The sequence below is a fragment of the Pelmatolapia mariae genome, linkage group LG16_19 (assembly GCF_036321145.2).
Source record: "Pelmatolapia mariae isolate MD_Pm_ZW linkage group LG16_19, Pm_UMD_F_2, whole genome shotgun sequence".
Classification (NCBI taxonomy): domain Eukaryota; kingdom Metazoa; phylum Chordata; class Actinopteri; order Cichliformes; family Cichlidae; genus Pelmatolapia; species Pelmatolapia mariae.
In genome coordinates, this window is record NC_086241.1 from 60078418 (window position 1) to 60100107 (window position 21690).

Below are 21690 nucleotides of genomic sequence, written 5' to 3' on the forward strand. Positions count from 1 at the left end.
TCTTTTTTTTCCTGTCCTACTGAATGAAAAATAATATCACTCCACGTTATGGTGAATGACAAATTTTTGCCATATCTGACACTTATTTGTTTTTCTGTAACTTTCAGGTACAGAAGCAGGTCCACCCAAACCTGACAGCAAAGGAGGATGCCCTCCAGTATATCGAGGAGCTTATCTTGCAGCTTCTCAACATGCTGTGTGTGGCCCAGCCTCGCACTGTACAAGATGTAGATGTAAGGCCTTTACAATCCCTTGTAGTATTTATTTTCTAAGTAGATATTAATGATGTGTCAAACTGAAAAAATATGGAAGAACAATAAAACAGATTGTGAGCTAATTTTCCCACTGGGTGTCCTGGCATTTTCCATTTAGGAATCGTATGATTCAACAGAAGCATTTCAAACAAACTTACTTTATTCTAATATAAGTTCATCCATCTTAATGTTTGTACTCATATTCTTGATGAGGAAAAGTAACATTTCCTCTTCTCTTAAATCAGGAACGCGTCCAGAAAACTTTCCCCCACCCTATAGATAAGTGGGCAATTGCAGATGCCCAGTCAGCCATTGAGAAACGCAGGAGAAGACACCCCTTACTACTTCCTGTGGATAAGATACATCCATTGCTCAAGGTAAGGATGCTTGACAGCTCGCTGTCCTGTTCATCCTCAGCACCTCACTTTCATTTTTTCAACCCTTTGAACTGCTGTGTTATAGTTAATGTCTCATTGTGGGTTTTCCTTTTTTCTTTCAACAGGAGGTTTTGGGCTACAAAGTGGACTACCATGTGTCCCTATACATTGTGGCAGTGCTTGAATACATATCAGCAGATATACTGAAACTGGCAGGAAACTATGTTGGCAACATTCGGCACTTTGAAATCACCCAGCAGGACATCAAAGTGTCCATGTGTGCAGACAAAGTGAGACGCTAAAGTTGTCAAACATGATTAGGAGAGAAGAATTTCTTTTGAATGACACTGACTGGTTGTCACTGCTACCTGTTTCCAGGTGTTGATGGACATGTTTGACCAAGAGGAGGATATTGGGTTGATGTCGCAGTGTGCAGAGGAGCCCTTGTCCTCGGGGGAGCTCACGTATGATGACCTGGTGAGGCTTGAAATCGCAGAGGAGCGGCAGTACCTGAGAGAGCTGGACCTCATTGTCAAAGTGTTCCGCAGACACTTCCTTCACTCCAAAGTTTTCACAAACGAGGTGAGGAACTTGCTTATTTCTCAGTTTGACAAAAAAGAATCAGGTTATGACTTATTTAAACATAATGATTGATGTAATCACTGACTAGTATTTTATAATACAAAGTAAACTGTTCAGTGAACACGATCAAGTCTTGCGCTTAGAAAGTAGTGGTGGGCAAAGCCAGCTTAGAAAACAGTTAGGTTTTCATCAAAGCTATTTCAGTCTAATCCAACTTAAGATCATCTAAAGATTACAGCTAAAACTCTGTAATCGGCTAACTTGTACTCAGCATCATGAAGCAGTGTGACATACCTTTTATACCTTTCATCATTTTTTTTTTTTACTTTTGTGTTTTTTGGGCTGTCTCTTCTACTAAGGCTTAGTATTGAATATCAATACTGCTTTGCTTACAGTATGACTTTATGTCAAAATGAATAAAGCATCATAATCAAAAAATGTATTGTCAGATTTTTCTCAATGCAAAGTCCTATAATCGGCAGTCAGTATCAGCATCATACAGAAACATGTCATTATGTTTGGCCTTAAAAGGCTACAGTTCCTCTTCATCACACAAAGCATGACCCATGCTCTCTGACTCATATAGTAAACCTACTTTCAGCTGCTCCCTTATTCACAAGGGATTGCCACAGCGGGTTGATTTGGCAGTTTTAATGTTGGATACCCTTCCTGACACAACCCCAAAGGGATTTGTCTCTCCTCCCTCTTACTCAGTAAACAGCCATTAAATAGCAATTCATATCCTTTTTACAGAAGGCTAACCAAAGGAACTTTAGGTTACTTGCGTAACCACAGTTCTCAGAGTAACATGAGTGAGATGTCTTACTGTGGGATGTGCCTCCCTTCACATTTCTCAGAGGAATTTGCCTCAGTATGCCAATTCTGAATGGCTGGTGACCATGTCAGACTGAACCACCAACCCTTAAGTGGCTTGAACTACTATGCAGTCATTACTCAAGGTAAGCACTTATCATATTTCCCCAACAAGAAGGGCTGAGGCAGCTTACGCATGTTACTCTGAGAACTGAGGTTATGCGTGTAACCTAAAGTGGTCATTCCTGGCATTTTCAATGTCTCATTATAAAGTCTCCAGTTAGCAAGTAGCCCCTTTATCCAAGTGAGGACACAGTGATTTGCACTGCTTGGGATACACTTTAAGGAGAGCTTTTCGGTTTAAACAAAAAGTGAGTGGTGAGGACCAGCTTGATGCTGCACAACTTTTTTTATTTTTTATTTTTTTTAAACACTTGTCCAAAGCTCCTGTCCAAATAAGCATGCAAAACAAAAACAGGAGACGGCATGTTGAACCATTTGTTTTTCAGCTGTCGAGATAACAGGCACAAATGAACCAACAACTTTAGACACAAATGCCAGGTCAGGCTTCAGTGACGCCCTGGATTGTTCAGGGGTAGACTTAGTGTTTGAAGGGGGTACTGACAGGCTTAGACTGTTAACAATGTCTTCAGAGATATGAACTCAACCTTGTGCGCTTTGATCGTCCCTGATAGCGTAGCCACTGTTCTATAACAGTCTGATGCAGATCTCCATACACAGTGCCTCTGGGTAGCAGATCTAGTCCCAGATTCAGAGAGATCAGGACATGTCGCCCTCAGAAAAAGGAAATGTCTGCTACTCAATGGGATCAGCTCATTGAGCAGTAGAAGCCCCATACAGGAAAAAAAACATACTCCTGCCTATGGACAATTACACTATATTGCAGGTTAAAATGAGCTCTAAAGTCAGAAGAGGTGAATTACATCATGCCTGGAGAGCAGCACAAGCTACTGGTGGGTGGTTTGACTTGACATGGTCTTTTTGATCACAAGCCAATCAGCTGAGATAAATACTTTTGAGGAATAGGCAGAGATGTGAATCACAAAGACAATGAAAGCACCAGTATACTTTGCTGTACACTTTTCCACATTGGTTGCTTTGCACGCTGCTGCAACATCATCACACAGTCGCAGATATGATGTAAATTTTGTCTTGCTCTGCACAGTCAGCCTTCCAGCTAGCAGACAACCCATTCTAACAGGTGTGTTTTTTAAATGCTCTAAATTCCCTAAAAATAAAAAGGAGGAAATGTATAGGTAAGGGAAGGGATTAAACACTGTTTACAGTTTGAGAAGAACTGAGTGGAAAGTTGAGTTTAATGGGTCGCTGTGGCTTTGCATATTTTGGGTTGGGTAATTTGTGGTATCATTTGGGTGAGGAGGATTAAACTTTGTGAGGCCCAGTGGAATGCAGAACATGCAATTATGTTGAGACAGCTTCTGCTTCAACTTCTGACTGTGTTATGTTTTTGCACTCTGGTCAACTGATTTAGCCTCCTTAAAGATGTGTGTCAAAGTGAAACGCACTCAAAATAAGAAGTGTGTGTGTGTGTGTGCGCGCCCCCCCACAAATAAAGAGAAGTTGACTGGAAAAGGCAGTGGCGGCAGGGTTACATTACATCACAATCGTTCATGTATTTTCAGGGCTGGCGTGGGTAGATGGCTGTGGCTTTTTGGGGTTTTTTTGTGTTCTCTTGTAAACAACTCATCTAAGTTTTAAGTGAGAGACAAAAGGAAGGAGGGCAGAAGTGTGGCCTGTTTGTTTTGGTCTGAGATAAAGGTGCTCTAGTGTGACATCCAGTGGATCTTAATGTAATGTATATCATCTTGTAACTCTATCCTTTTTCCCTCATGTCCATGTGTTAACAAACTGCATAACCTCGTCATGTGGACTCTTTCTGTGCCTTGTACCAGCGTAAAAAGACCTTTCACTCATCTGTGGTTTCAGCATTGGAGGATAAAAATCCTTAGTCACAGCAGTTTAACATAGCTACTCTCGTTTCACACCACAACAGTAAAACGGGCACTCATGTTGTCCTGTCGTTGCAGGATGTCGAGGTGGTTTTCAGTAACATCCTAGACATCCACGAGTTGACTGTGAAGCTGCTCGGGTTGATTGAGGACGCTGTTGAGATGACTGCTGATGGCAGCCCTCATCCGTTGGTGGGCAGCTGCTTTGAAGATCTGGCGGAGGTATGAAGTCACTCTGATTTTCAAATCTTAAAACACACAAGTTCACAATGCAGCGCCAAATATTGTCTGAGCTTTTACTAGTATGGTTGGGAAATACACAATTTGCAATAAACTGCGTGTGCAATAAACTGTACAAAAAACAGTTTTGGTACTACTTTGTTTTTGTGTTGGGTTGTCATGTGGTTGTTAAAAAAATGTAATGCATGGCTTGAATTTATTGGATTTGTTGGAAATCCATTCATTCTAAACCAGCATGTCAGCACGAGTGCATCATTCTTGAAATTTCACCTTAATCCTTGTTTTAGGAAAATATAGAAACAAAAATAATTCTTAGTTTTTGAGAGTATTTCTCTGAAGGATAATTAACAGCAAACTAATCAAGTCAATCTAGGATTTACTGCAGAAAGAGAAAAAGTTTGTAATCAAATAAAGTTTCTTCATTTGATTGCTAAAAAAAATTGTCATTATTATCTAAGTCAGAATCATAGACCAACAAAATCTAACTAATAAGACAAAATTAGTTTTTATGCTTTATTCGATCACGTATTGGGAAAAGCTGAGCGAAAATCTGTGCTAACGACGTCTTGAAAAGCTGCTTTGGCCAGTGGTTATAAAGGTATTTCTCCATATGAATAAAGAAAACAAAGTTTGGTTACTGGCAAAAACTGCTTTCTCAAGAAAGCAACTTTCAAATCGGTTTCTTGAGAAAGAAACTTTTAAATTGTGTTTTTGAGAAAGCAACTTGAAAGTTGGTTTACCACAACACTTCTGGTACCCACAGTGTTATGACTTAAGAAAGGAAAAAAAAAAAAAAGACGCTGCACACTAACACAAAAACAACATCCAGCCATTGTAAAGCATGGTGGAGGTAGAATCAACATTCGGGCTTCTCTGTTACTTTAGGGCTTGTATATCTTGCAGTTGTTGTTGATCAGAATAATGGATTCAAAAGGATATGAGGAATTTCTAAGGAGGACATTAGGACAGCAGTTTAGGAGACTGTTAACGAAAACACACATAAAAATAAACAACAAAATGGGTGAAAAGAAGGTTAATTACTGAGGATCTTTCTAAGAACTAAGAACATTCCAATGAAACCCATCTGTTTGTGTAAAAACACTTATTACTGTAAGTCATTACTTGATTAACTACTTTTTGTAACTTGTGGTTATGATGGAGACGGCGCTGATGACTCAGATATGACACCGTCTTTATGTGATGTTTTCTTAAGACTTTTGTATTATTCTGCATGTGTGTGCAGGAGCAGGCCTTCGATCCCTACGAGACTTTGTCTCAAGACATCCTCGGCGGGGAATTTCATTCACATTTCAACAGCTTGATGGCACGACCAACAGTTGGCCTCTACTTCCAGGTAAGAGATTTCATAAGAGTTTGGAAAGGTGACGCTCGGGTCTCTACATTTGTTTGGTTTAAAAACATACTGTCATATTTACACAACCGCACATCCACAATTCAAAAGATGGGCCCATTGGACTGTTTCATGAAAATATTAGCTCATTTTGAATTTAATGGCAGCCACATGAATCAAAAGCTGGGACGGGTGTGAAAAAGGGACGGAAATGTAATCGGTGCTGAAAAGAAAACAGCTGAAATTACATTTCGCAACTGGCAACAAGTGAATAAAACGATGGGGTATTAAAAAATAAATCTGCATTGACAAATTGTGGAACAACTTCAGAACAATGTGCCTCACAATTTTAATTTTGAGAATAAGTTTCTTTTGGGGGAAAACTTGGATCCTGTCTCTTCCACACTAAAGCATTAGAGGAGCTTCTGACTTGACATCAGGGCTCAGTTCAAAAGGTGTCATCTCTGATAACATGTGGGGCGCATTAGTGACTGTGGATTCGGCAGTTGGCACATCTGGAAAGGGGGCATAAGCCCTAAAAAGTATATACAAGTTTTAGAGCAACGTATGCTATAGACATTGTCTTTTTCAGGGAAGACCTTTAATATTTCAGCAAGACGATGCTAAACCACATGCTAGATCTACTGTATTGGCATAGCTTCATAGAACAGTCCAGGTGCTGGAATCCTCTACAGGCAGGAATGCGACAACAAGTCAAGCAGCTGCTCTCCTCAGTGCCCAGATGTTTACAGACTGTTGTTAAAAGCAGAGGGGATGCTACACAGTGCTAAACATGTGTAAACATTTTTTTTTAATATTCTACTGTTGGTTTATGAGATTTGCAAATCATTGCATTCTTTTATTTGCCATTTACAAAACGTCCTAACTTTTTGGAACTTGGGTTACAGTGTGCATTTGAGTTTTATTTACTTTGACTTTGTATTATCATGCACTAGGTATGAGAATTAACGGTTACAGCTGTTATAACTGAGAATCAGTTCTTCTTTCTATCGGTGCCAAAAATAAACTTTACATACTGAAAAATGCTGTAAAATAAAAAAAGGAAAATCTGTATTTTTTTTTTATGTGAAGGTGCAAGTAGGTCATTTTGAGTTTATACCCAGCAAACATTGTTTCAGTATTTGTTCCTGTTCTGCTTTGAAGTCAACCTGCATACCGGGTGGAATTCCTCTTAATATCGCCGAGTGCATGTCATGACATATCCAGCGTCCTGTGTACAGTTTATTCGCTGCTGCTGCATTGTTTTATTTGGACATTCCTCACAAGAATAGCATTGAATTATGCTCAGTGGGGTGCAGTTTGGCAGCCTTTGAAGATTAAATATTTTCTGGTGTTTTCTCAGGCCAAAGCCCAGTGAGGTGGAGTGTTCACATGATGCAGCATCAGAGCTCCAGAGTCGCTGTAACACCACTTGCAGAATGAGACTGTTTTCTGTTCTTCTTTTTTAAGCTTTTCAAAACAAGTGTCTAATTTTGTTCAAGTCAAATTTCTGTTTGTTACGAATCATCTACCTTTAGGCCTCATTTGTATCTTGTTGGCGGTGAGGAAACCAAGTCTGGCTGAGTGAGTGCCCTGCAGCCTTGCCTGTACCTCATTTTGAGGCCTCGCTGTGTTTATTCGTGAACCGCTAGACTAACCCCAGTTAGAGTGCTGGCACAGTCTTCTGATTATTCACACCTAGTGTTTATTTCCATATACTCATTGTATGAGAGTGAGGGAAAGGGCACCAGAGTTAAAAATGCAGCTTTATTTGTGCACCATATTGATAACACTTTTTTTTTTTTTTTTTTAAACAAAGAACTGTTTTGTTTCACAAGCTAAAGCAGCAGCACATAACTAAAAATGGTGTCTTTGCTTGAGTGTGTATATATCGATTTATATATGTAAGAACGAATCAGTCAATTAATCAGTTCAGTCAACAGAAAATAGCAGTTAAGATTCATAATCTAAGGGGTTCAGTTTCAGCTTCTCCATTAGAAGGAAGTCTTCTGAAATAGTTCTCCAGGCTTCTTGAAGAAGCCCTTCTTTGGATGTTGGCTTTCAAGATGATCCCACACTGCTTCATTCAGTCCAGGCTCTGGGGTTGCAGTGATGGTGTGTTTGGGATCATTCGCATTGCTGAAAAACACAGATCACACTTTCTGGAAAGCATTGTGTGGTGTAGCAAAATCTGATGGTACGTTTCTCTGTCCTGCCCACCTCCATGTGTTTGTTACTCCATCATATTGCCACTTATTTTCAATCCAGTGGCCTCAGTAGAAGCCACCCTTCCTCTGAGACCATTTCTAATGAGGCTTCAGTGAACAGTAGATGAATCTCTCAGGTTCTTTATCAGGTCTTTTTTATTTTTTAATTAATTTTTTTTAAGGACATGACTTTCAGGTAGTGTTCATCTGCTGTAGATAGTGATGTTGACACCATGAGACTTCTTCTCTTGTCACCTTACTTGTCCAGTTTCTTCAAAATTTATAATGGCACAACTGTTAGAAACTGGAACAAATGATGTGTTTTTGTGATTGGCTCCTAGTAACAAATTACTTAAAGAATTCTCTGTGTATACACAACACTGTTTCATCCCTTGAGTTATGAGTTATCCCTTGAGTCTTTTTTGTGCTATTTGAATTATATCTCGGTGTTAATCAGCTTAACAAAAATAAAAATCCTCTTTAAAAAAAAGAAAAAGAAAAAAAAGTCAGGTACAAGGACTGGACTGAACGCAGGTGAAAAAGCAGCCAATGTCCAAAGAAAGACTTTAAAATCCTGGAGAACGATTCATAAAGACCACTTTGGAAGCAAAATATAAGGAAATGATGTATGGCTGTGCCTTTTCGTTAACCCAGCAGCTAAGACATTCAGCTCTTACTGCATCTGATGGAAAGATATCTTGCAAATCCATTTTGCTCGAGTGCACATTCAGAGACGTGTGTGCATGTGTACGTGTACATGTATACGTGTTGATCATCAGTTGTCCCAACGGGAGATGGTGTAATGGTGTTTCTCAACCAACCAGTGACTCATCTTCTTTCTACCTTCTTTATCCAGCACACTTATTATGTGGACACTTGTATCTAGAACACCTGGATGAAATGGCATACGTTCCAGTCAAACCTGTGGCAGTGGCCACATCGGTTCTCCTCTTCAGCTTTTGTCTCAAAGCATGTGCTTCATCTTTCTTTTTCCACCCTTCTTGACTTTCTGCCCCTCCTCTCTGTCAGACAGATGCGTCTGTCGAGCACTCAGCCCCTGCACTCTGCAGCGTCTGCTATTGTGGGTAAATTACATCGCCTTTTAAAAATAGAACAGCCAGCCACGCTCCAGGACTTTTTTTTTTTTCTCTCCTGGTGAAGAGGAGGGTCGGGGGCCAAAAGCACAATTTCATGTGGAAACTAAGTGCAGCTTAGTTTCCACATGAAAATGATGCATATCCCTTTAGAGATGTACGATAAGTTTAAATTATGATTAGAAATGGAAAGCCAGTTTTGTTTTCTTTAAAGACTCTTAAGATCACTAGTCTCACCAAGTTGTCGAATCTTCGCTGAAAGCATCTAGATCAGGGCTAGCATACTATTTATCTGTGAGGCTTCTGTTGTGTATGAAAATTCTTGTTTCACACTGGGTTTGTGATACCTGCATAGCTGCATTGCTTCAGTGGAAAGCAGGATCCTGTGGCATGTAAACACCTTTTCCAGATTTCTGATGACATCAGATTTACAGAATAAGTTACAAAATAGTCAGTAAATCATAAAGTCCATTTCTCTCTATTGTTTTTTTCTTTTATATTTGTGTGATTGCACCCACTCTGGACAGAAGTAAGTCGACTACATGCTCATGAATTGGGTGACAAACATGAATATACATACATGGATTCCTTAGGTTCCCTGTAAGCGTTATATCTTAAAACTATGATAAGTCTCAAAACGGTGACAAAAAGCACGTATACACTTTGTGAATCTGCAGGATGCTGACATATCAATAACATGATCTAAACTTGGATCATTGTTCCCTTGCTGTCCATCTGGGTGCATCAGGCAGCTGATGCCTTTCTCTAATGCACGCGATCCCCCTCCTCCCCCTCCCCCCAGACTTCTTCCCTGCATGCAGAGACTGTGGTCGCTGCAGAGGAGTCTGAGTACGAGCGTATTGATTCTGATTCGGCTATCTGGGGAACAGGAGCTTTAAAAGGATACTGTGACACCCCTCCCTCCCTTTCTGGTTACCTCTGCCTTACTTGATCAACTGCTTCTCGCTCCCCCTGGTCCCCCCTGTACCCTCTCATCTGGGCTGATTTCACATTAACAGACTGGGATGTAGCCATTTTATCTGTCTTTGCTGACCGACTGTGCGTTTTGTACAATATTTTTAGTCAGGGCCGACATTTTAGTCATTTTTTTATGATCAATTTTTGTCATTCATTTATCGTTTGAGTTGAATACATGACTACAACCATACACTTGTATACTGGCTTATCCTGGAGGCACGAAAGGCGAGCTTTAGACAGGTCTAAACACATCCAGCAACAACTTATTCAGTGGTTTAGCTAACTGCAATATAAACTCTTAACTTTCAGTTTCACTTTAAAATAACTTCTCTGTGACTTACATATAAATAAATGCATATTGCATTTCTAAATGTTGTTGTTTTTTTTCCTGGATTTGAAAATGTTTTTGTTTTGAAACAGATTTACTGGGTTAAATGCTGTTTGGGGGGGAAAAAAAGACTTTTTATATTCAAGTGGAAAATTTGCTGTTATGTTGGTTGGTCAAATCGGTTCATAGTGTTCTTATTATTCATTTTTCTCTTTCTGTTTCTGCAGTCAGTTACAGAAGGCTTTAAAGAAGCTGTGCAATATATCCTTCCCCAGCTGATGATGGTCCCAGTGTACCACTGTATGCACTACTTTGAGCTACTGCAGGTTTGTCCTAATGTTTACTTTTTTTTCTTTTTTTCTTTTTTTTTTCAAATTGACTGCCCATCACAACCCTGATTTATTGTTAATGATGCACACAATGGCTGGATGTTGGGGTTTACAAATATGTGACCACTGACCACATGATATTATCATGTTTACTTTTTTTTTTTTTTTTAATCGTCGTCACCATAGGCTTTCTGTAAATCATCCTCTCATTGACTGAGAACATTCCCAATATTGATTGATTATCATATTTCTGCAGTATGTTATAAAAACCCCAAATAAAACCTTTATTTAAAGTACACTTGAATTTTTTCTATGGAAGCAAGCGAGAATCCTGTGACAGCCTGATACCTGAACTCACATAGTGATGAATTTGAAGACAGGCATACAAGTCTTTCTGAGGAAGGCCAAAGGTATTTTGAAGTTGGGCAAACATCTTAAGCATGTAGTTTTTATCAAACAGGCCTGCTATTATTATTTTGATACCTCTTCTGTGCCAGGATCCAAATACAACCAAATTCATGGCAGGGAGAAAATCTCTATTGTTGAAAAACAGTGTAATGTAGGTAAATGAATCCTTCCTCAAATACAGTTGTTTATATCTCGCCAGCTTTTCATTGTATTTTGAAGAATTGGATTGTCTTTTGTTTTTGTGAGAGATTTATTTTTGCATGTCTCCTACTAAATCAAAGGGATTACATCCCAATTTTGCAAAATGACTTCCATTACCTTTAAGAAAATAGTAAAGCCTCTTCATCTTTATTAGACTTATTCTACCCATCCATGAAATTGGCGGATTCATCCATCTTGCAAGGTCTTTATTCATTTCTTTTTGTATTGTGGTCAAATTGTGTCTCAAGAGGTACCTACATTAGGCTTTATATCAATCCCTAGATATAAAAATCCCAAGTCAGACCAGGAGAAAGGGGAAATGGATGGATATGAAGTTTTGCTATCAAAACCAACTGGCATTGCTCTTGCTTTATCAAAATTAATATTATAGCCAGGGAGAGATCCCAAATTTTGAATCACTGACATCAACATGGGAGTAGATTTTTTTTTTTTCCAATTTTGAGATGAAGAGAAGCACATCATCAGCTTGCAAAACTATTGTAGGGAACTGAATCTATTTAAAGTCCTTTTATACTATGATACGGTCTCCTTGTCAGTCACATCTCTCCAGTGCATATTTTGAAGAGCTAGAGCCATTAAAAAGGACACAGGCGCTAGGTAAAAGATGGATAAGTTTGACAAAATTACAAAGCCTTCTTCAAGTCCAAACTTTCGTAAGACCTCAAATAAATAAAGACACTCTACTCAAAAGCCTACTCTGCATTCACGGAAATAATACGCCCCTGCAGCTTATTAACTATAGAATACTGCATAATATGAAGTAATTTTAATGTTTCTAAGTGGTGTTTTGTTTGCATTTTTGACACGTGACAACCATGACAACAGTGTAGGGTTTGGTGAATAAAGCCTCGGTCATGGGCATATGGGGAAAAAAGATTAGTTTCCTGAAAGTTTGGCGAGTGGTTGCTGGAGGTTAATGGCAGTCACTAGGAAATCGATTGCTAAAGACTCAGTCGCATTAACCTAGAGGCTGCTGGTCCCTTGGCAACCACCAGTCACTTTGGAAAAAATAGTATTCCCCATTCAGCTGGCAAAAGCCTTGTTGCTTTGGTCACAATCAGCTCTAGTTGCCTGCAAACACTCGTCCGCCCCTCTTCGAGTGGTAGTGAAATGGTAATAAGTGTGACACAAACCACAAATTCAGACCTTTTTGCTTTAAATGAATTTTTTTTTCAGTTCAGTTTTATTTAAATAGCACAAAATCGGAACAACAGCTGCCTCACAGTGCTTTTATTGTAAAGTAAAGACCATACAATAATACAAAGAAAACGCCAACCATCAAACGGCTCTCTGATCAAACACTTGGCGACAGTGGGAAGGAAAAACCTCCTTTTCATATTAAGAAACCTCTGGCAGAACCAGGCTCAGGGCAGGGTAGCCATTTGCCGCCACCTGTTGGCGTGATGGAAGGAAAAGGCAACAAAAGACACACTTATCACATCCAACATGGTGCATAACTTTTGAGCTATGTGCACATGGTGTCACGAGAGAAAGCTCTCTGTCCTGTGGCACCATCATCATGCCAGAGTGATGTAATAAGTGAGCCTGATGCTCCAGGAACACACAGCCATTAGATTGAGATTGCCCAACAATTAATGTAAGATGTAACAAATCAAATACTATTTTAATTGCGTTTAACACAGGCTTTCTGTAGGCCTTTAAAATAATGTAATCAACTCCATTAAGTGTCCCAGTAAGCCATTCATACATCATATGAACAAGCCTTTGGTGCCATTATCAGCTACACCTGCACTTTGCCTTTTTAAAGCAGAAGACGTTGATATTATGCAATTGTGAATATTTCTGATGCGTTTTACAGCAACTCCAAGAGCGCAGTCAAGACTTAGACGACAGAGAATGTCTGAAACAGGCACTTACAGCTCTGCTTAACCTTCAATCTAGCATGGAGCGAATTTATGCCAAACACCAGCCTCGACGTAAACCTGGGTACGTCTCCTTACTATTAATAAGCAATAAAGACTTATGTTTGTCTACTTATATTTCAGTGGTTTAGCATTTAAAAACTTGTGCACTGGGCTTTGGGGTTTTCTGACCAAACTTTATTCCTCCCTCACAGAGAGCCAATGTATCGTCTGTATAGCAGGCAGATTCGTAGCAAACAGCTAGCCATCAAACGCATGAACGAGATACAGAAAAGCATCGACGGCTGGGAGGGGAAAGACATCGGTCAGTGCTGCAGCGAGTTCATCTTGGAGGGCCCGCTTATACGTGCAGGTGCTAAACACGAGAGACACAACTTCCTTTTTGATGGCCTGATGATCAGCTGTAAGGCCAATCAGAGTTCACGGCTCCCGGGAGCGGGTAGCGGGGCGGAGTTCCGTCTGAAAGAGAAGTTTGTTCTGAGGAAGGTCAGCATTACGGACCGCGAGGACTCGCCAGAGCTGCGGAACGCCTTTGAACTGGTAGCCAAAGATGATACCCGTGCCGTTTTCTGTGCTCGGACAGCAGAGGAGAAGGAAGCGTGGATGGCAGCGCTGGTGACTCTGCAATACCGGTCTACTTTAGATCGCATGTTGGACACGGAGCTGCAGCAAGAGGAGCAGGCACAGCCTCTAAGACTGCCCTCTCCAGAGGTGTACCGTTTTGCAGTGCAGGACTCTGAGGAGAATATAGTGTTTGAGGACAAAGTGCAGAGCAAAACAGGAATCCCCATCATTAAAGCCGGCACAGTGGACAAGCTCATAGAGAGGCTCACATACCATATGTATGCTGGTAAGCTGCTGCATAAGCTTTGCTAGTGGCAATGAATATTTTAATTTCCTTTATGTTTATCATCTGTTTGATCTTTTTCTAGATCCCAATTTTGTTCGCACATTTCTTACCACATACCGATCATTCTGCAAGCCGCACGAGTTTCTCACCCTGCTGATAGACAGGTTCAGTCTTTTCTGTGACTACAGTAATTCTTTTGCTATAATTCGTGATATTTGCACAACTGTAACTGACGTCAGGGTACACCTGATCATTTCTTTTCTCAGGCTTACGATTCCAGATCCAGAACCAACAGACGAAGACAGACAGATACTGATGACCAGTGATCATCCGATGGTAGCCCAGCTCCAAAGGTTCCGAAAGGAATACGTGCAGCCGGTCCAACTCAGGTGAAAAATTTGCTCATGTGCGAGTTAATTGTGTATCTGAGTGAAAGTAGAAACACAGGAACACTGGTATTGTCGTCACCCCGCCGGGCACGTGGGAGGGCAGGCGATGTGGACGCCTGAGTTTGTGAATGCGATAACTCGAGAACAAGGCGACATAGGAGCTTCAAATTGATCCCATAAGGGTATCTGCTAAAAATCTCAGATGAGTTTGAAGCTCAGTGACCTCAACCTCAAGGACGAGGTCAAAGGTCAAGTTTTCTGAAAATCTTGTGAATGCCATGACACACGAAGGAAGTCATCTACGACTTTCAAATTGACACCCTAGGTCTATCTCCTAAAAATCTCGGATGGTTTTTAATGTCAGTGGCCTCGATCTAAAGGTCAAAGGTCAGAAGTCAAATGTTTTTTGAAAATCTTGTGAATGCAGTCAAGGTTTGGCAATGGCAAGGGACATCGTAAAATGAACTTCATGTTTGGGTCATTTTAAATTCAAGTGCTATGTGTTTTACTAAGCTCCAAAAAACAACTTTCAGTTTAATACACAGCTGAACAACCTGCATTTTTAGATAAACATCACTCAAATTTGTAGAAAGCTTATTCTACTTTTTATTTAAGTGCTTTCTTGTGTCTGCCCCCCTGTTAAGGCAAAAATGTTCTCACCGTATCACAGAATTACTTTTGTATTTGACTGTGTATCCTTATAAGGAGCAGCAGACTCTGATCTAATCTTGTAAGTCCCCTTTTTAAAAAAGTGGGAGCTCCTTAGTGTCAGACATGCTCCTGTAAATTCTGTGAATGTTCGTCACAGAAACGATGACAAAACGAGTGGATCTTGTAAACTAGATAAAGTCCTGTACTGCTATTATATGACACTCTGAGAAAGAGTTTAAAATCTTTGAAGTGTCTGTCTTAAACAAAGCCTTCAGGATGTTTTAGAGTGTACATGCAGGACAAAAGTATGTGTGGTCTGTTGTTCAGTAAGCACTTAAATGTGGTCAGACTGTGTATTTTAACACTGGCACTTCAGAAGGTGTCCCTCTTTCGACATTTGCTTTTCCCTTTTAAAGCATGTCTCTGTGAACTACTTGGTAATCTTATGTATTTCTTTGACATACCAAATATAATTGTTAATGTCAACAAACTGTAGAAATATCTTCCCTTGTAGATGTACTTTGCAAACAGTATGCATTGTGTCGTAATAAACCTGTGAAGCTCTAATAATAAATTAACTCAACTACCTTTTTCACCTCGCAGGGTTCTCAATGTTTTCCGTCAGTGGGTTGAACATCATTTCTACGACTTTGAGAACGACGCAGAGCTTAGAAGTCGATTAGAAGAATACTTCACCACCAAAATTCAACTGCGAGGTCAGTCACAAACACAAACGGCTGCTTCCACAAATATGTGACACAGCATGGGAAAAGCTGTCCTACAGCTTAACTTTGCAATATTTCCAGCGTTTATCTATCAAAGCTACGTCCAAAAGGGTGTTTATTGAGCAGCTTCTGATGCGTGAATTGCAAATAAACAGCAAGCAATGTTATTTGATCTAAATCCCCGTCCTGTGCCATATATTGGTACGTCAAAATCCTACGGCGACCATATACAACAAGGTTCGATATCATGTCCTGGGTTCGATTGCAACCCATGACTCTTCCCCTGCTCTCTTTACCCTTTTTGCTGTCAGAAAAATCTTCACTGTCCAATCAAATAAAGGCAAAAATACCCCAAAAAATAATGTTTAAAAAAGGTATATTTTGGTAAAATCTCACTTTGACTCTGATATTCTGAAACTACGTCCCCTTGTTAAATTATCTCGTCACTTCTTGCATTTTTAGTTATTTTTTTGTGTCTATAAAAATATTAACATATATCTATATGCAGGAAAAGAAACTAGGGTTCAGACACTATATTGCAGCTATAAATAATTTGACTCTACTGGATCATTGCTGCAAATTGCTGCCTTTTCTGACTTTCTTTTCCTGTCTTCTGACTTAAATATAGTCTTTTTGTTTGCCTTAAAAAGACCACATCACTAATGTGTACAGATTTGTCCAACTACTGTCTGTTTGGATCTGAGCAAAGCCTCAGTGGGCTTCTTGATGTAGTCTCTAGTGTAGTTTTACCTGTGAAACATGAGTACAGTGACACCCCAGTGGTTAATGGATGATTTTTTTTTAAATGTATTTATTTATTTTTTTCAGGCAAGTCCATGAGGAAATGGGTGGAGTCCATCAATAAGATCATCAGGAGAAAGATGCAGCCTCAGACAAACGGCGTCAGTCCCAGCATCACATTTGAGAGCTCGCCTCCTCCCATCGAGTGGCACATCTGCAGAAGCGGCCAACTGGAGTTGTTTGACCTCATGACCCTTCACCCCATAGAGATTGCACGTCAGCTGACACTGATCGAGTCTGAGCTGTACAGGTCAGTCATTCATAGGAATAGAAGTGGAAGGTTGAAGTCAGAAAATACGTGTAGCAATCGGCTTCTTTACATAAAGAAATAAAATTCTGCTTCCACAGAGCTGTTCGGCCCTCCGAGCTGGTCGGCAGCGTCTGGACCAAAGAGGACAAAGAGAAGCACTCTCCAAACTTGCTCCGCATGATTCGCCACACTACCAACCTTACTCTGTGGTTCGAGAAGTGAGTCACTTTGCTTATAAGAAAATCCACCATTAATTTTTCAGGTCCCGTTTCCTCTAACGATGTTTCGTGGATGTGTTTGCATGTTTCAGGTGTATTGTGGAGACAATGAACCTGGAAGAGAGGGTGGCGGTGTTCACACGGGTCATAGAGATTCTGCAGGTTTTCCAGGAGCTCAATAACTTCAACGGTGTGCTGGAGGTGCTCAGTGCCATCAACTCTGTTGCAGTCTACAGACTTGATCACACCTATGAGGTGAGCGAGATATGAGGAGAAAAACGGGACTACACAAGTTAAAGCATTTGCTTCAGAGGAGCCAGACTTTTTCCTTTTTTTAGTGGTCTTAAGTGAAAATGAGTGAGCGTTCAAGGGATGAACCAGTGCTGTGTCAGCACATTGTGGACAACTTAGCATAAAAATTCTAAAGATTACAAAGTTTGACAAGGATAAAATAGTATTTTTGCACCAACAAAATGATTTCCAAACAGATATTGGCCAATATCTCAGCATATCTTGGCATCTCAGTACTGTGTACTTCCAAAAAACAAAATGTCTAGGGAACTGAACAAGTGGAGGAAGAGAGAAGAAAAGCATCTGCTGCTGATAATGATGATGTATGCTAAATTACACCAGAACTGGACTGAGAATCAGTAGCAACTTGTTTGGTTGAAATCAGAGGTCAAGAAAGTAACAACAGTGTCTGCAGCCAGCCTTTAAAACACAGTGGAGGAGAACTTGACTAAGAAATATTGATGTTCTAGCTCGTTAAAATTGTACCAACTCAATATTTGCCTTTATACATAGTCTTTCCAGGTGTTCGCATGTGTTTCAATAAATCCCTTTGCCTTTTTTTCTAATAGCAAAGTAGGAAAAACAAAAATGAGGGAGGGCTCAAGGCCTTTGCACATTCTGTGTTTGTGTGTCTACATGCAATGTTTGGCATTGATTTTGAAACTGGCATTTACGCTGTAAGGCTGAAGTGGTGACCACAGTCTGAGTTCGTCTCCCTCACCTCTGCAGGCAGTACCAGAGAGGAAAAGGAAAATCCTGGAAGAGGCTGCAGAACTGAGCAAGGACCATTTTAAGAAATACTTGGCTAAACTCAAGTCGATAAACCCACCCTGTGTGCCTTTCTTTGGTAAGTCTTCTACAGTCTTCTGACTGTGCTAGTGAAGGATGGCAGGACAAAAAAATGTTGATTTAAAGTAGTTGTGTCTGGATCCTGGCTGTGCTGTGAGTCACCATTATTTATCAGAAAACAATTCAATCTTTTATTTGTCCTGGGAGTTGTTTTTATAATAGTAAATTGACTTAACAAGTGAGAAAGTACTGAACAAATGAGCACTTCAATCTCTACTCACGTTTTTTGTTTTGTTTTTTTGGTCCTCAGGTATCTATTTAACCAACATACTGAAGACGGAGGAAGGCAACCCAGACTTCCTGAAACGCCACGGGAAGGATCTGATCAACTTCAGCAAGAGGAGGAAAGTGGCGGAAATCACAGGAGAGATCCAGCAGTATCAGAACCAGCCCTACTGTCTGAAAGTGGAGCCCGAGATGAGGGTGAGCGCTCGCCTTTCCAGAATTGTCTTTGAGCTTGTCTTGACTGTGCCCAGTACCCGAGTTCTGACTATTGTTTGTGTTGCACAGAAATTTTTTGAGAACCTGAACCCGATGGGTAACCTGAGCGAGAAGGAGTTTACTGACTACCTGTTCATAAAGTCTCTGGAAATAGAGCCTCGGAATTGCAGGCAGCCTCCTCGATTTGTGAGTATTTATAATTTAGTGAAGTTTTTACTGTTCTTATACAAGTTCCAGTTCAGTTGCAGATTGGAAAGGGCAGTTTGGATTATTTAAATTGGAACTGAATAAGTTTAATACATTTCTCAGGATGGGATTGATCAATCTCTTGATTCTCCTCTCTCATTGCAGCCCAGGAAGACTGTGTACAGTCTGAAATCCCCGGGTATCCGCCCCGTGCGAACGTCTACCTCTGGCACCCTAAAGGGCCACCCTGTCCCCCTGGAGAGGGACCCCCCACATAAGATCACCTTCCGGAGTATCAATGAGAACGATTCGGAGTCGCTGGTTTCGGTGCCCACCTCTCCGAACACGCCCACTCCCCCACAGTCGGCCACTCCTGACTTTAGCTCAGTTTTCACAGAGCACGACCAGCTCAGCAACTCCTACGGTGGTGAGTGAAGCCGATGCTTGATCCACGGTTTACAAAGAAAAGCTCGCAGCTAGTCCAAGTATTGCAGATCCAAGTTACGTTCTTTACTATGTCCCTACATTCTCCGATAGTAGAATTTAGGTTTCAGGTTAATAAATGTTTCTATATCCTTCTGCCACATGTGACCTTAATCTTCTGTGTTTGAATTTCACAGGTAGTAGCAACTCCATATTTGCTCCAGTTCTCCTGTTTACTGGAAGTGAGTGTGAAGTTTTATTTTGATTGCTCCCGATTGTAGTTCTGCATAATTCTGCCAATATTAAAGTAGTCGAGCATGTCAACTTTTTCATCTGTTTTAATCCGTGTTTTCTGTTTTCCTCAGAGTTACAGTCTGCGTCTTGTGGTAGCCTCCACCACCTCGGAGAGGAGCTAAAGCCACCACCTCTGCCGCCTCGAAGGAAAGACACCATGTCGGACACTAAAGTAAGAGCAGTGCGCCGTTTCTGCATCATTATGAGTTTTGCAAAGACTTACCTCAGTTCTCTGAAGTAAAGATGATTTAAAGTTGAAGACTTGGAGTCATTTTAAGAGTTTGTTTTGGCATTTAAGATGTACCGTATCACAATATGAAAAATAAAAGGTTAAAATCCGACTAGTGGGGTTGGGTTAATTGGAGATTCTAAATTGCCCTTAGGTGTAAATGCGAGTGTGAACGGTTCTGTCTCTATATGTTAGCCTTGTGACAGACTGGTGACCTGTGCAGGGTGTACCCTGCCTCTTGCTCTATTGTAGCTGGGATAGGCTCCACCCCCTGCACCCTGATAGGAAAAAGCAGAAAAGAATGGATGGATGAAAAGGTTAAAATGTCTCTTAGGCCTCAGTCACACAGCCCATCTGACAACTACCAGCTTCTATGGTAAATACAGTATTCAAAAGTATTCATTCACCCACCTGATTTCAGGTGAACCAATCACTTTAATGGCCACGGGTGTATAAAATTGAGCACCTAGGCATGCTTCTACAAACATTTGTGAATGGGTGGATTAAGAATAAAATGGATTGCACTAAATACTTTAGCAGTGCTTTTCCTTCCCAATTTGAGCTCATTCCTTGCTACAAACTCATCACCCATATATTTAAAGCCAAGCACTGTTTTTGACTTCACATTCACACGCTCGCACTCTGATTGATGCGTCGGGGGCAACTCGACGGTAAAGTCCGTCACAAAGGGGTATATGCTGCTACACCGAAAACCTAACTGCTGTCGCTTTTGTTTGTAATCAGACTGCTGCAGTCATCTGTAGTTTGCACTAGTAAAATACCCACCAAGTGGTTGATGCTGGGAAGAGAGTAAAAGTTGCACTTTTTAAAATGTGTTGGTGTCAGAACAGCTTTTACTTTGAAGGAGACTGTTTGGAGAGTAAAACGATGCGTATTCGCGCACAACTCAGCATCTTCCACGCAAACCATGGGCAAGTACGGCAATCCGTTAGGCAATGCCAAGGTTTTTGGTCCGGCACCCTCTATGATCAGCTTCACCCCACAACCACTTGCAGCTGGTGGTTACCAGATGGATGCTAACCGGCTCTGAGGCCTCAGGGAAAGAATTGTAATGCTTACATTTTAAATTAACTGAGCTGGAAAAAACAAATCCAGATTTTTACAAGCTTTTTCCACATAGTAACTTATAAAAAGCAAAGAAAATGTCCAGAACTTTGTAAGAAAATAACTTCACATGGCATGAATGCTTTCTGATATCTCAAATCTCTCAGCTCTCTCTGAAGCAGAATCAGTGATGTGCAATAAACAGGGCAGCATGTGTAGTAAGTCTGACACACCTCTTATGTGTTTATGTCTCAGCTGAGCTCCAGGTCCGACAGCCCTCCTGCCATCCCTCCCCGGGTGCCGCCTCCTCTGCACAGGAACCAGCCTCGACCCCCAGTCTACAACGGCCCTCCCACCGATGGCCCCTTGCCCAGCCCTCCACCTCCACCACCACCCCGCGACCCCATCCCAGACACGCCTCCCCCGGTGCCCCAGCGACCCCCGGAGATCTTCATCAACTACCCTGTCAACCAGCCTTCGCCCGTGGGCCGATATACCTGGGATTACAGCAGCTCGCCCAGTTCCCCAAACACGCCACCCAGCACACCGTCCCCTCGCATTACCAGGCGGGGCTGCTCTCTCAGCGCCAGCCAGAATAGCCTCTGCCCTCTCTCTATTCCCACCTCTGCTCCACCCGTCCCCCCTCGCTACAACTCTAGCCCACACCTCCCTAAACTCCCACCAAAGACATACAAAAGGGAGCCGCTACAGGCGCCAGTACAAAGCCTCTCGCTGGTGGAGAACACCGACAGCAGCCACTGAGCCAACTTTTCCTTCACCACCACCGAAAGGCAAACTTCAAACTTGCTCCTTCAAACTACAACACAGATGACTCAAAGCTACTGATCTGAAAGAAAAACACTGCTCAACATACGAACTCCACCAACCCCCGCTGTGCCTCTCAGGGGGATCGGTAGCTCCACCTCCATCGTTAAAACCCGCCGTGCCAATGAGAAACCCACACCGGTGTG

The 21690-nt window shown here is 41.2% G+C and overlaps 1 protein-coding gene across 1 annotated transcript in view; it reads left to right on the top strand.

The window, feature by feature from the left end:
* The window catches only part of sos2 (son of sevenless homolog 2 (Drosophila)), a 35787-nt gene extending 14301 nt beyond the window's left edge, over positions 1 to 21486 (top strand). Inside the window, exons 2-23 of the mRNA XM_063496862.1 lie at positions 108 to 233; positions 500 to 631; positions 757 to 921; positions 1010 to 1213; positions 4096 to 4239; positions 5501 to 5611; positions 10443 to 10541; positions 12994 to 13121; positions 13252 to 13907; positions 13990 to 14071; positions 14174 to 14296; positions 15551 to 15663; positions 16501 to 16723; positions 16822 to 16941; positions 17034 to 17196; positions 17962 to 18079; positions 18332 to 18504; positions 18592 to 18708; positions 18874 to 19135; positions 19329 to 19373; positions 19497 to 19597; positions 20975 to 21486. Coding sequence (XP_063352932.1) covers positions 108 to 233; positions 500 to 631; positions 757 to 921; positions 1010 to 1213; positions 4096 to 4239; positions 5501 to 5611; positions 10443 to 10541; positions 12994 to 13121; positions 13252 to 13907; positions 13990 to 14071; positions 14174 to 14296; positions 15551 to 15663; positions 16501 to 16723; positions 16822 to 16941; positions 17034 to 17196; positions 17962 to 18079; positions 18332 to 18504; positions 18592 to 18708; positions 18874 to 19135; positions 19329 to 19373; positions 19497 to 19597; positions 20975 to 21481 — 3912 coding nt within the window. The 3' untranslated portion in view covers positions 21482 to 21486. The remainder of the gene's footprint in view (positions 1 to 107; positions 234 to 499; positions 632 to 756; positions 922 to 1009; positions 1214 to 4095; positions 4240 to 5500; positions 5612 to 10442; positions 10542 to 12993; positions 13122 to 13251; positions 13908 to 13989; positions 14072 to 14173; positions 14297 to 15550; positions 15664 to 16500; positions 16724 to 16821; positions 16942 to 17033; positions 17197 to 17961; positions 18080 to 18331; positions 18505 to 18591; positions 18709 to 18873; positions 19136 to 19328; positions 19374 to 19496; positions 19598 to 20974) is intronic.
* The last annotated feature ends 204 nt before the right edge of the window (positions 21487 to 21690 follow it).